This window comes from Rhododendron vialii, chromosome 8a (assembly GCF_030253575.1).
Source record: "Rhododendron vialii isolate Sample 1 chromosome 8a, ASM3025357v1".
Classification (NCBI taxonomy): domain Eukaryota; kingdom Viridiplantae; phylum Streptophyta; class Magnoliopsida; order Ericales; family Ericaceae; genus Rhododendron; species Rhododendron vialii.
The window spans coordinates 26,451,693-26,466,103 of record NC_080564.1 but is presented as its reverse complement, the minus strand read 5'-3'; the positions used below and the strand labels follow the sequence as shown (position 1 = coordinate 26,466,103).

The window sequence follows — 14,411 nt, the reverse complement described above, 5'->3', positions numbered from 1 at the left end:
GTTGTTTGCATTCCATGTTTTAGCAATGGGGGAACCATCCAACTTCTCCAATTTGTAGTTTCCTGATCCGAGGTGCTTGAGAACTCGGTAGAGGCCCTCCCAATTAGGCATTAGCTTTCGCATTTTGGATTTCTCCACCACTTTTTTCCATACGAGGTCGTCAGGCCTGAATGACCTAAGGCGGACGCTTCGGTTGTAACCTTTGGCAACCTCCTGCTGGTACGACGCGAGCTTGATCCTTGCGTTGTCACGTTCCTCTTCGGCTAAGTCGAGGTCCGAAGCAATGCTGTTGTTGTTGGCCGACTCATTAAAGTTTTCTATACGCATTGTCGGGAGTCTGACCTGGAGAGGGATGACCGCCTCCATTCTAAATGCCAAGGAGAAGGGAGTGCGACCAGTGGATCGCCGAGGTGTAGTACGGTAGCCCCAGAGTACCCTGGGTAGCTCTTCGGCCCACTTTCCCCGTCGTGACTCGAGTCGTCGCTTAAGTCCAGATGAAATTGCCTTGTTCGCAGCCTCTGCCTGTCCGTTACCCTGGGGGTAAGCCGGAGTGGATGTGTTCCATTTGATACCGTATTCGTCAAGTAGGGCCCGGTATTTCTGCCCTGTAAACTGCTTTCCATTGTCTGTAATTATGGCGAACAGCACACCGAAGCGAGAGATGATGTTTCGCCATACGAAGCGGATGACGTCTGTTTCTTCAATGGTGACCAGGGGCTCGGCCTCAACCCATTTCGAGAAATAATCGGTTGCGATTAAGAGGAACTTGAATCCACCCGGAGCGACTGGGAGCTTTCCAACGATATCCATGCCCCATCGGGAGAAGGGCCAGGGGCTGGTGAGAGGGCTAAGGTCCCGGGCCGACTGAAGGATAATGGGAGCGAACATCTGACACCTCTTGCAACGCTTGACGAACTCTTCAGAATCCTTCTTCATTGTCGGCCACCAATACCCCTGAGTGATGGCTCGGTGGGCGAGTGACCGTCCACTGGAGTGACAACCGCTGTCGCCGGCATGAAGCTCTTCGATGATGCCCGGGACTTGATGTGGGTGCGCAACCAATAAGTATGGCCCGGTAAATGATCTTCGGTAAAGCTTGCCGTTGGGATTGAGCCAGAAGAGAGCGGCTTTGTTTCGGAGTCGGTGAGCGTCCTTTTTGTCAGTGGGAAGGGAGTCATCCCTCAGGTAAAGGACAATTTCGTCCATCCAGCTCGGGCCAAGCTCTATGTTGAGTACTTCCTTTTGTAGATCTTCGAGCTCAAAACTGGGCTTGTCAATAGAATTGAAGGAAATGCAACGGTGTCCAGTACATGAGAATGCCGAAGCGAGCCCTACAAGGGCGTCGGCGTGGGCGTTCTGTTCCCTGGAGATATGCTTGACTCTGATTGCGTTGAAGCGTTTAATGAGCTGGACTGCGGTGCTGAGGTAGGTACGCATGCGGTCATCCCGAGCTTCGTATTCTTCGGAGAGTTGGTTAACCACCAATTGGAAGTTGCTGTAAACGATGAGCTCTTCAATGCCAATGGCTTCGGCAGTCTTTAGTCCTGAGATAAGTGCTTCATATTCGGCCTCGTTGTTAGAGGCTGGGAAGTTGATGGATAGCGAGCTTTGCAGGACACCGGAGGGCGAGAGGAGAACAATTCCTGCACTCGCGCCTCGGCTGTTGGAGGCGCCGTCGATGTACATTTTTCAAACATCGCCGTGAAAAAGCTGCCAGGCTGTGCTAGGGTTGGCCTGGAGTACTGCTTCGGTGCTCGGGGTGGGTGCCGAAGCAGATATGTTGGGCGGTGTAAGCTCGGCGATGAAGTCGGCCAGCACCTGAGTTTTTATTGCTGTCCAAGGCTGAAAGTGGATTTCAAAATTGGCAAGCTCAACGGCCCATTGTGAGATTCGGTTGGAGAGATCGGCCTTCCGGAGAATAGATTTGAGGGGGTACTCGGTCAGGATGATGATGCGATGTGACTGGAAGTACGGGGCAAGCTTTCGGGAGGCTGAGATGAGGGCGAGCACAAGTTTCTCCAGGGGGAGGTAACGCGTCTCGGCGGGAGTCATGGTTTTGCTGGAGTAATAAATTGGCTGGTGCTCCCGGCCCTCCTATCGGACGAGCACCGAGCTTACAGCGTGCGAAGAGACAGCTAGGTAGAGGAACAAGTCCTCCTGGTTCTGAGGAGTGACGAGGAGTGGAGCCGTGGAAAGATATTCCTTTAGTCGTTGGAGGGCTCGGTCACAGTTTTCTGTCCAATTGAAGCTTCGTCGGCTGCCCTTTAAGAGTGCGAAGAATGGCTGACATTTGTCCGAAGAACGACTTACAAACCGTTTCAGGGCTGCGGCCATACCGGTTAGACGCTGAACATCGCGCTTGTTGTGGGGAGCCGAGAGCTGATCAATAGCGCGAATCTGGGAAGGATCGGCCTCAATACCGCGTCGGGAGACGAGGTGGCCAAGAAATTTGACGGAGCTAACACCGAAGACGCATTTCTCGGCATTGAGGCGGAGCTTGTGGTTCTTGAGTATCTCAAAGACTTCGGTGAGGTGAGTTAGATGATCACCGGCGCGTAAACTTTTGACCACCATGTCGTCAATGTACGCCAACATAGTGTCGCCTAGTAATCGCTCGAACATCTTGGTTATCATTCGCTGGAAAGTTGCCCCGGCATTTTTTAAACCGAAGGGCATGACAAGGTAACCGAAGATCCCGTGGGGGGTAATGAAGGTGGTGTTCTCGATATCGCCTTCGCTCATAGCAATCTAGTGATAGCCCTGGTACGCATCCAAGAAGCTGAGTCGCTCGTGTCCGGAGGTGGCGTCGACGAGCTGGTCGATACGGGGAAGAGGAAAGAAGTCCTTTGGGCAAGCGTCGTTGAGGTTTGAGTAGTCGACGCAGAACCGCCATTTGCCATTCTTTTTCTTGACTACGACGGTGTTGGCCAGCCACTTGGGATACTGGACCTCTCTGATTGCCCCTGCGTTCAGGAGTCGGTTGACTTCTTCAATGACGGTCTCGGAGTGAATAGGAGAGGACCGTCGTGCCTTCTGTACGACCGGTCATTTGACTCGGTTGATGTTGAGCTCGTGACAGATGAAAGAGGGGTCGAGCCCGGGCATCTCATATGGGGTCCAAGCGAACACTTCAATGTTTCGGTTGAGAAAAGCTACCGTCTCATTCCGATCAGTATCACTAAGTGAGGAACTGACAAGGAAGAAACGGGAGCCGTCTTCGGTTATTGGGATGGTGGCCACGTCTTCAACGGTTTTGTCGTCGGGGGATCTACCGACGTCCTCCAAAACTGGGGCCTCGAGGGCTTCAATGAGATTCACCCGGGAGGTCTGTTTGTTACTTCGGACGGCGTTGACGTAGCACTGCTTGGCCGCGGTCTGGTCTCCGTACAAGTCTTCCTGGTGCCCGTGAGTGCCAATGAAACGAACCACTTGGTGATAGGTTAAGGCGATCGCTTTAAGCTTATGCAGCCAGGTTCGCCCGACAATTGCGTTGTAAGGGCCAGTGACGTCAACTACCACGAATTCCATCTTAAGAGTCACCGAGCCGGCGCGGACTGGAAGAGTGACCATACCGATGGGCCAGACAGGAGCTCCGTTGAAGCCGATAAGGGGAACTTCGGAGGGACGGAGATCAGTGTCGGGAATCTTCAGATCCTTGAACAGAGAGTAGTACATGACTTCGGCCGAGCTGCCCTGGTCTACGAGGACGCGACGGACGTTGAAAGTTCCGATGCGTAGCGTGACCACGAGGGCGTCGTTGTGGGGAAGCTGGATGCGGTCGAGATCCTTCTCGGTAAATGTTATCCTCCATTTGGAACCGTCATCGATTCTGGGGCGTTTTGGTTCAAGACCGACTAACATGACCTGCTTGGAGGAGGAGGCTTCGTTCAACTCGGCCCGGATGACGCGAGCGGCCTTGGGGTTTAGGGGACCGTGTATGACGTGGATCGTCTGGATTTCTTCCTCAGTGTTTGTTTTGGTCCGTTGTGCCCGAGCCGTCGTCTTCTCATGATCGATGAAGTTACCGAGGTGGCCACCCGCAACAAACTGTTCCAAGTAGGCCTTGAAGGGCTTGCATGCTGTGGTGAAGTGACCTTGTTCGCCGTGGTAACTGCATCGGACGATGGGATTCTTGATTTTCCCATTCTCGGTTCTTAGCTTTTGATTTGGGAAGGAGAAAAAGGGCTGGTCCTTCACTTGGTCGATGATCCGGTAGATGGGAATGGTGAAGACGATTTTTTAAGCGTTGAAATCGCTTGGCTTCGGTCCCCTCCTCGGCGACTGCTTAATTGTGTTGACCTGTTTCTTCGGTGTTGGGACAGGTGCGGGAGCCGATATGGATACCGAAGTGTTTAACGTCTTTGAACTCGTGGGCTTCCCGATGCCTCTCTCTGCCTTGGATTCGATGAGCTGACACTAGCCCTCAATTCGAGTCATAAGGTCCTTTATAGAGTTTGGCTTATGGCGAGCGAGGTCGTCGTAGACTTGCTCGTCCTGGGAGGTGAGACCAAGCTTGAATCCTCGGGCAGAGATGACGCTGTCGCAACCCTCTATCTCATTGAATAGTTCCCAGTAACGGCCGGCGTACTGCCGAAGCGTTTCGTCGTTCCTCTTGCGGAGGGCTAAGAAGGAGTCGATCTCCTTCTCATGCTTGTTGCTTGTTACGAACCGGGCCATGAAGGCATCACAGAGGGAATCGAACGAGGAGATTGACCGAGCCGGGAGTTGATTGAACCAGGTGAGGCCCAGGTTGCCGAGGCTTGCAGGAAACACTTTGCACAAGAAGGCGTCGTCCGAGGGTTCATTCCGAAGAAACAGAGACATGACAGTTTTATACTGAACCAGATGAGTGTATGCCTCGGTCTTGCCGTCATATTTGGCAAACTTGGGTTGGGTGAATCCTTTGGGTGGGGGGGGGGGGGTAACCGAGTCGATCTCTCTCGTAAAGGGTTTACGAGAGAGGTCGTGAGTTGTGTAAGTCGCACGTCGCGATGAGGTTAGATCGAATGGTCGGGGCCGTCTGGACGCTCAGTCGCTGTACGCTTCTTGGGGACAAGTTTGTCCAATCGTTCATGTTCCTTTCTCTTTGGAGCAACACTAACCGATCTCTTGGAAAAACGCTCTTGGCGGTGATGGCGGTAGCTGTCCCGAGCGGAGGGCTCGAGGCGCTCGGTGATCGGGCTCTTGCTGTGTGCGCTGCTGGGGTGTGAGACGATGGGACTTCTAGCTCAGGGGCCCTTCAGGCGCTCGCGGTATCCTCTAGTCTGGATCTCGACAAGGCTGTCATCCCCCCTGGCTGCCCTTGTGAGGCTAGGGGTAGATTCCTGGCCTGGCCTGGCCTGCCCACTAGGATCGAGTGGGTGGAGGAGGCAGAGACGCTCCCACCACCGAGCCTGTCAAAGGCCGATGGTCTCCTTCGAAGTTGCACAGGGGAGCGGGAACGGTCTCTGTGCGATGTGTCTTTTGGGGCTCGAGTGTCCGCCGCTCTTGATGACTCGAGACGATCCTTGACTGAGGGGCGGGGTCTGTGCTCTAGCAGGTGACTGGCTTCGTGACTGCGAGGGGGGGGGGGGGGGGGGGGGGGGGGGGTGTGTGTGTGACGGTTTTTCCTTCCACCGCGACTCCCGGAGGAATGAGATGGGGAGATTTGGAGGAGGTGCTTGATCTCTGCCAACTCGTCTCGGACGTGTCTGTCGCGGTCCATCACCGTCGTGAGGTCGTCGATTTTTCGCTCGAGATGGCAGATGTAGGAGTGGAGCTCGGAGGATGGACCTGCGTCTGGAACTGACGCTCCGGCGCCAACTCCGACGGATACATGGGTCTTTCCAAGGGCGGTTGCCCCGCCGGAAGCCAGGCTGTGGTCCACGAGGGAACCGAGCCCGTGGGCGGTACCACCGTGATGCGCGTCGTCGATCTCAACCATGTTTGATTCTGGAACGCTGAACGGAGCAGAAAGGGGGAGGTGAAAGTTGAAAGGGTGGCTAGGTCCCCAGCGGAGTCACCAATTGTCGGGGTTCGATTTAGGAGGGACCTTGACCTGAGTTAGTATTCCTCTTCCGCTGCTCTGTTCCTCGGCCCCTGAACCTGCAACAAGTCACTAGGGCTGGAATAGCCCAGTGACCTCCGACGATCAAGTTAGATGTAAGGAGAGAGGTTTAGGTCTAGGGTTAGGGAAAGATGGCATACCTCTTTAGGTTAGAGTCCCTTCGTATTTATAGACCTAGGTTTACTTGGGCTCCAAGCTAGCGCGTGAAGGATACGCTCGGGTAACCGCCTCGGATGACAGCACAGATGACGCACCGGATAAGGCGGTTACGAAGCACATGGCCAGGCCTGGCCTAGGTGATCCTATTTGCCACGTATCGCTCCTGGTCCTCTCTTGGTATGTTACAATCTCTCAAGAGACTTTAACGGAATACTTGCTTCGGTGATACCCCGAAGCATTAACAGGAGAGTCGACACCGAAAGAGGAGATAGAAGGATATACGCTATGGCCCGGCTGTACAGTCCCGCAGACCGTATCAATATGAGACCTCGGTTGACGATGGTTTGGAATGGTTACCGAAGCCATAACCGAAGCCTCCACAATTTTGTTTTGTTTCCCTTTCTTATCAGGATTCATATTGTATATTAAAGCCCTGTTCTTCTAAAATATTTTAAATTTTTTATAAGACAAAGTTATTTTTTCACAATACATTACCTTTAATTCAAAAAATAAATATTTATTTAAAAAATAAGTACTTATTTTAGTTAATGGAACACGTGTTTTCTTACCTGTATTCTTAAAAAAAATTCATTTTAATAACTTTTCCTCCAACATATACGTACATATTGTTAAACAGGTAATGCAAAGAGACTCTTCCATACCCACCGCTGTAACACTTCCGTACACAAACAAGATGATGAAATACATGATATGTACATTGCTTCAAAGGAGCTCAAGACTCCATTCAATAACTTAACCCCAAAAAATTGCAAATCTCCTTCAACAATACAAATCTTACAGCAATAATGCATCTCCTGTATAACTCAAAACAAAACAAGATACACAACAAGAAATGATCAACAAAAAAAAAAGATACACAACAAGAAGAGCTGCAACGCGAAAAAAGAAAAAAAGAAGGGGAAAAGGTCCTCTTGTTTTGTGGATTTTTCGCGGCATGCTAGATGAAACCCAACAAAATCAAAAGAAGAGAAGAGCAGAGGAGCATGGCATTTTTGGGCAGACTTAAACAGCTTGTTTGCGAAGGGGTAGAAGTAGTAGGACTTGGGCTTGGGCTTGGGCTCGGAGGAGTAACAACTTCCTTTGAGCAAGCATAATTGCAGCGACTGGGGGAGACTATTCTGTACACACCACTGCTTGCTAAGAGATATATGTCGTTGTTGTTGTCCTCTCCGAATGATAAAACATAACCGAGAGAAGGAACTGTAGATCCGTTCACAAAGGTGCACGGGATAGGCGAGTCACTAGCACAAGTAAATGGAATCAGGCTTTGGTTGAAGTTACCGCTGTCTTCAGGGTTTTCGATACCTGAAAACATAGCAGCTCCAAAGAGATCTGCATATATGTAGCTGCAGAATTCCATTGGAATGAAAGTCAGATTCTACACAATCTGCAAGGAACACAATTTTCATTTTTCTCCATGAAACAGATTAAACATTTCCATTTTGTTGAGTCCAGAATGAAATACTAGTGGGCTAACAGATTCCAATGAACAACAGAATATAGCTAAACCGCCAAAAAAAACAAATCATAGGAAAACAGGCATCGCCATCCCAATTTGATTGAAATAGATAGTACTTGACAATTTTTGTTTCATAGTAACATGTACCCTCTGATTCAATACTTGTTCCTTTTGCGAATTGGTGAATCAATCCACGAATCTCAATACATTTAATTGTTAGTATTTCGTATACTTCATGCAATTAAATACACTTTGCTTCATGTTTCTTAAATTTCATGCATTTCAAATCTCCTTTTGTTTCCATTCCCATGCTTGCCAAAAGGACACACAAAATGAAATTTTGAAGCTTGCTCCGAATGAGGACATTTGTGAGAGCTGTACCTCTCACGAATTTTATCCACATGAATCTAGTTAAAGGAGTTGATCTTAGTTGAGAAAAAAGCATCAAAACTCAACTTTTTTCAAAAGTTAGCATTTTGGAGCTTACGTTAAGTACAAGCTGAGAAAAATAAAAATAAGCTGAAAACTTACTTTGGGATCAAAAACACCCTGTCCTTTCTGGGGTAAAACTGCTTAAGCATGTCAATTCACATCCTAAGCTAAATGTGTTGCAAATAAGCAGTCTCATAAAACCAACACTTCCCCCTAGGAAAATGCTAATCTACTGTATTTTCAACATCTCCCTTTGACACAAACTAAACTATCAAGGGGCAGTTAAGGCCCGATCATACGGATGGCGATATTGCAGTGTCATTCATTGTTAGATCAAGTCGAAGAGAGTTCACTCACCTCCCATACATGCATGCATCAGTCATAGACCTATAGAAATAGCCCCCTGTGATCGAGGCTGAGCCTTGTTGCTGGTTTACAGAAGAGTGATTGTACCCCATTACTGGAAAAATTTCCCTTATAGAATTTGCAGATGTATTCCCTCCTGGTGACTTCAGAGGAGTATAGAGATAGGGGCCCTCGTAAACACGCCAGCCGTAGTTACCATCCTTGGTGATCATATCCACTGATTCATATGTATCCTACGAGATAAGAATCATCGTTAGAGTTAAAGAGCTATCTCATCCGAAGAGTATATACTCTTGTTGTCAGATGGATATGTCATGTGAAATCCCGAATCAGTGATATTGTGATTGGCAAGGCATTTGACGGTTGGAAAGATAGCATGGACACAGTACCACAATTGCTACTGCTCATGTTAACTAATTGTTTCAGACAAATACGACTGCAACTAAACAAATTTAGTAACGCCCCAAGGCAAAAGAAAACGACAGGAGAGGAATTTTCTGTTATGGAGTTGAGAACTAAGAAACCTCCTGAAAAAGTGACTAAAAACAAAAGAAAACTAAAACAACAGAAAAAGAAACGGAGTGAACTTTGAAGGTGGAGGGAATGTAAGCTGCAATTAATGTTAAAAAAAAGGGAATGTAGTTCTGAAATTCACAAAAGGCAAGTGCAAATTCTTTTCTGGATAGTTTTTACATTCGGAAAATTCCCAACCATTAGACTTGGCCGATAATCTTGAAAACTTCTGCTTCCAGGATAGGCCTTTATTTTTACAACTTTCCCGCAGATTTATTTCGTCATTAAAGTATTAAGAGGTTAAGGCCACTCCAAAGATATTAGAAGTTGAACAATTTAGTACCTGCCCAACATCTCCGCACATGAAGTAAGCAGGTCTTGATGAATCAAAACTGCACTTCCAAGGATTTCTAAATCCCATGGCCCATATTTCAGGCAGCAAAGCCGTATCTTCAGTATATGGGTTATCCGATGGGATAGAGTAGTTTCCCCACAGACCAAGCTGACTAATTTCTGCTGCAGCTGGATATGCGAGGACGAGTCAGAAATGTGACAAGAGAATATGACATGAAAAACTGAATGAAGCAAGTCAAGAAGTTTCTCAATGCACTTCTTTACCAAATGAAATAAGTGAGTTGCGAGTTTATGTCTGAGTTCGCCCATGGAAGAGGGGAAGTCATAATCATCTCCATAGACTTCCGTTCCGGAACTAAAAAAAAGCCATTATTTTTTAAGAAGGCAATTTCAAGCTAAAAAATTATGGGTTTATTAAAATCTAAAAATATGCAATATGGATCTTATTTGAAAGATCTCGATGAGATCTTTTATACGATACAAAAATAATTGAAATATTATTTTTCATTTACATTATTTTTGAGTTTGAAAATGTGAAATAGGCTGCTTATTTTTTAAGAAGGTTTTTGGAACAGATATAAATACGTCTTTTTTTTCTTTTCTTTTCTTTTAAATCTTTAATGAACAAGAACGATTCTAGGGGCAGAATGATGAATAGGGGTTTGTGGGCTCAAAATCTCCTTTTGGTTGGAAATTCCGTTAACGATCCACATGTGTCTTTGTATCCCACTTCATCAAGTTATACTTTTCTTTCCATGTAATTTAGGATGTGTCGAAAGAGAATCAGGTTTAGATGTTTGTTGAGTTCTAGAGAAACGTTCGTGCAGGAAGAAAAAAAAAGAGTGACCACGACTCTTCCTCACCTTTAACATTATGTCTCCATATTTTCTTCCTGTCTGATAAGTTGAATTCCAATCAAAGTATTAGGACTAATCATTGCCATAGTTAGTTAAGTGGTTTAGAGTCTTTAGACGCATGACACTGAGTTTAGAGGGCCCGTGTGGAAATGAGAGAATCAAAGAGGAAACCACAATCAATAGAAGCAAATGCGCGACAAAGAGACTATTAAGTCGATGGCAGAAGACACAAACTAACCATATCCACGAACTGTATCTGGCTTATACTTACTTGGAATGTTATCAACATCAAGCCTCAGAATCTTTCCAAGCAATGTTTTCTTGTTTTGGGCAAAATTGTAAGGATCGCCCACACCTCCGCCATCGCCCATCATAAAGTACAAATACCCATCCGCGGGTCCAAAAAGAATCTGTCCCCCGTGATGAGTCGTAAATGGAAGACCCATTGTGAGTATCCTTCTCACCTCTATTGGTTGAGCACTTGTTGCCTGGAAGACAATCAAGGTTCAATAATAACAGGTGAGAGTTATGAATTGCAGATATATACGCTGACGACATGGACGACATGGAAACGTCGCTTTTCAAAAAAAAATTGACATGGACAAATTGAATATGACAAAAACGTATAAACCGTAGATACATTAGTACAAAGTCAATTAAGAATGGAAGATATTATAGTATTACTTATGAGAAAACACAAATGATATATACAAACTGAAGTTTCGAACGAACAGTCACTAATATGTATGGAAAGGCATGCAATTTTTGGATCACAAAATAAAGTACTTCCATGTATATTATTTTATTTTATTTGCACCAAATAAAAGAACTAATTGAGATGTATAATTTGGTGTCAAAAAAAATTTAAAAAATTCTGCTCAGAAGTATTTTATTGGGAGATCAGGTCATATTTAAAATGAGTGTCCCCGGTGTGTCCAGTTAATTTGAGTGACAAGAAAATCAGGAACGTAGTTGGGCATGCCTGACACGTTTCCAGAGCATATCCGTGCTTAAATTGAGAGAAAAACAACAAACAAAAGATAACAACTCGTGTTTCGATATTTACCGCGGATATATTGGGCGAGGTCCCATTAGCAGTAAACTCTGAAATAACACTTTGATATTGGCACGGCAGCGCACCATTATCCGCAGACAATTTGGAAGGATCACAGTTCACAGCTGAATTACAAGAACATCTACCTGCACATCCAGGCCACTGAGACTTATCACAATTGAAAGAAGCAAAAAAACGGCCATTTTGCGCAAAATTCGGGTGAGCAGCAATGCCCTCCAACCCCATCTCTGTATCGAAAGAAACCAGATCTGATATATCTAGAAACGGACTTGATACATCAACCTGCATCATTTTTCCAGATCCCTGCGCAGGAAGGATAGCCAACCAAATGTGACCTTGTTGGTTGGAGAAAAAGGCACGGGAGGACCCATCCGGATGAGCAACCATATTGATGTATGAACCATTTCCTATTTGCTCTAGACACATTCCACTTGGAAAACTTAATGTTGCTGAACTGTTGAACGTAACTGGTGTTCCATCAAAACATACTGAGTCATCAAGGGAAGCCCCACCAAACGCAGAGCAAAAGTTGCTTTGTGACTGCCAATATTGTGTTATTTTGGTGGAATTGGAAGTGCTTGTTGTTCCAGCTTGGCCTTGTAGTGAAGCGGCAAAAGGTGAATTCACAATGGAGATGTTCGAACATTGGCCCCATACTTGTGAACAAAAGTTGGCACTTGCCTGGGTAGATTGAGTGGAATTTGCTGAAACTGTTGAGTTGCAGAGTACAGGGACAGACCTAGCACTGGTTTTGACTCTAAATAGCTCTGCTGAGAACGGATCGCATTTCTGCAAATTAGCAAGATGCCAAAGTTAAAACATGGTAAACTTCCGTTGAATGGGTTAGATACAGAATGCATTTAACATCACCACCACTGCTTGGGGCTTTGGAGTAGATCATTTCTAATATGCAAGCGTTTAGTTATGCCTTGGTTTCAGATCTTTATTGTATCAAGTCCACTCCAACTTTGGCAAGAACTATGAGGAGAAAGGAAGATAAATGTTTCGTGCAAAAACTTAATCTAATAGCAGTTGGTTGTTACTGTACTAATAGTTTGGGACTTAAAAGTTTGGTAGCAAGCAGGTTCAAATACAGGCAAAAATTTCTATTAATTTCCATTAGTATAAAGAAATCTGAGGAAAAATATTCTGGTTAGCCAACAAGAAAGATGATAGCTAAAAGACCCTTCACAAGGCAGTAAATCTTTTACCTCGTCGGTTTGTTAGCAAAAGAATCAAGAGGATTACATGAAGCAGTGAATTTGGATGACCATATAAATCAGAAGTTATTGCCACATGCATTTATTTGCAAATTGCAATAGAAATTTTTAAGCCCTAGATGTACATGATGATTTTAATCACAGTGGGCCAGAACAAAAATACAGAATATCCTGAATAGGAAAAGGTCAGTTAAGGATGATACTAAAATCAAACGTGAATTTGAATTAAAAAAAGCAAAAATTACATTCCCATCTATGTTACATGTACTCGGGTATGAGTGTCATGTGCAGGTAGGTATCCAAGTGTCAGAGTCATCTAATTTGCATCCAAGGACACATTTGCATTGTTTTTCGCAGATAAATGGTTTCTACAAAGTGCCTCGGGGCATTTCATGCCTTATAGCAGGTCCAGTCATAGTTCGTACGCTTGCTAGGTAAATGTCCTACTAAATAAATCGAACATGGACTCCATCCCTTTATCCAAGTGTCGAGTATCCGACATGGATATATCAGTAAATTAGAAGGATCCATATAACACAGGGACTCTGAACTCACCATCAAGCACCCAATTCTATGTCATGGAAGCAACTTCTTTCTAGATTTGGGGGATTAACAAGTAAACTCTTACCGCACAAAGAATGGAAGTCACAACAGCAGCACAGCCTGGATCAGTGATATTCATTGCTTGAAATTGTTGCTGCAAAGCCGAATCCTCCGCGGAGTCGCAGCAGGTTTTTCCAGTGTAGGAGGTACAGAATGTTAGAGTAGTGTTGGGCTTGAAGGCTCCCGCTGTGCAAAAATGCAAAAATCAGCTAAAACAAATTTTGTTTGGAACCTATTGAAATAAAGGAAGGAAAGGAAAATTAATTTCTCTTGTTTGGTTTCAGAGGAAATAGAGAAAAATAACAAAACGAAGAATTAAGCACAGTGAATTTTCCCGCAATGATTAGAGAGGCCATCCAGGCTCATATAGGTTTGGAGGTTATATTTAACCAATGTGCGACAAGATTGCACGTGGTGAGGCAAACAAACGATTCAACACATACGACAAACAAAACGGGAACAAACCATCAACGACATAGAGACTTGTCCAAAAGCCTAGCTCTGATACAACGTTAAAACATTCAACTCAAAAGCAATTGGCAATGAGTGGAGCATGCTCATACATTTAACCAATGTGGGACAAGATCTAACAGTTTTCTTTTTCTTTCCTTTCTTTTCTTTTCCTCAAGTTCCAAACGGGCCGAAAAAATTGATGACTGAGCTGCAAATAAGGGAATAAATCCATCGAATTTGGGTCTTAGAAAAACTTACTTAAATCAGTACATAAAGGAAGTGTGGAGCAGGGTTTAAGAAGCAGCAGCAGGTTTCCCAAGAGGAGAACAATGAGACTGAACCCACCCATAACGCCCGACTGATCAAAATGGAAACAGAAAAGCTTCACTGCACTCCAGACTTGCTTCTCTCTACTCCATGAACTCTTATAGGCATCCACCCACTTCAAACTCTCATATATCCTTGTGGGTTTGACATTCTTGCCCCAATCATCCACCACAAAATAAAAATAAAAATGTCTCTCTCTCTCTCTCTCTCTCACACACACACACACACACACATAGTATTTGACATTTTGAGGCAACAAGTGGGCAGTCTGAAGGGTTGACTTTGATGGGAATTCTTTAATCGAACACCTTAGCTGTGTAGAAGACACCCAATTTTTGTATAGAAAAACTTAGCTGTATCTGGTTCGGGTTCAATGTTTCTGACTGATGATCCTTTACTCCCTCAAGTCTTGAAGTGCACAATCTTACTTTACACCTGATAAACAACATGCCAGTTTCCCAAAATGATGGGAAATTAACCCACTTGAATTTAACAACACCAGAAAAGAAAAAGCTCGAAAACCACA

At 45.3% G+C, this 14,411-nt stretch overlaps 1 protein-coding gene across 1 annotated transcript; it reads right to left on the bottom strand.

Moving 5' to 3' along the window:
- Window positions 1-6,921: 6,921 nt before the first annotated feature.
- LOC131336256 (HIPL1 protein-like) lies at window positions 6,922-14,091 on the bottom strand. The gene is made up of 7 exons (XM_058372042.1): window positions 13,817-14,091; window positions 13,131-13,291; window positions 11,274-12,071; window positions 10,479-10,695; window positions 9,340-9,518; window positions 8,475-8,716; window positions 6,922-7,572 (listed from the first exon to the last, which is right to left on the bottom strand). The coding sequence occupies exons 1-7, from the start codon at window positions 13,905-13,907 to the stop codon at window positions 7,164-7,166; spliced, it is 2,097 nt and encodes a 698-aa protein (XP_058228025.1). The 5' UTR covers window positions 13,908-14,091; the 3' UTR covers window positions 6,922-7,163.
- Window positions 14,092-14,411: the final 320 nt, after the last annotated feature.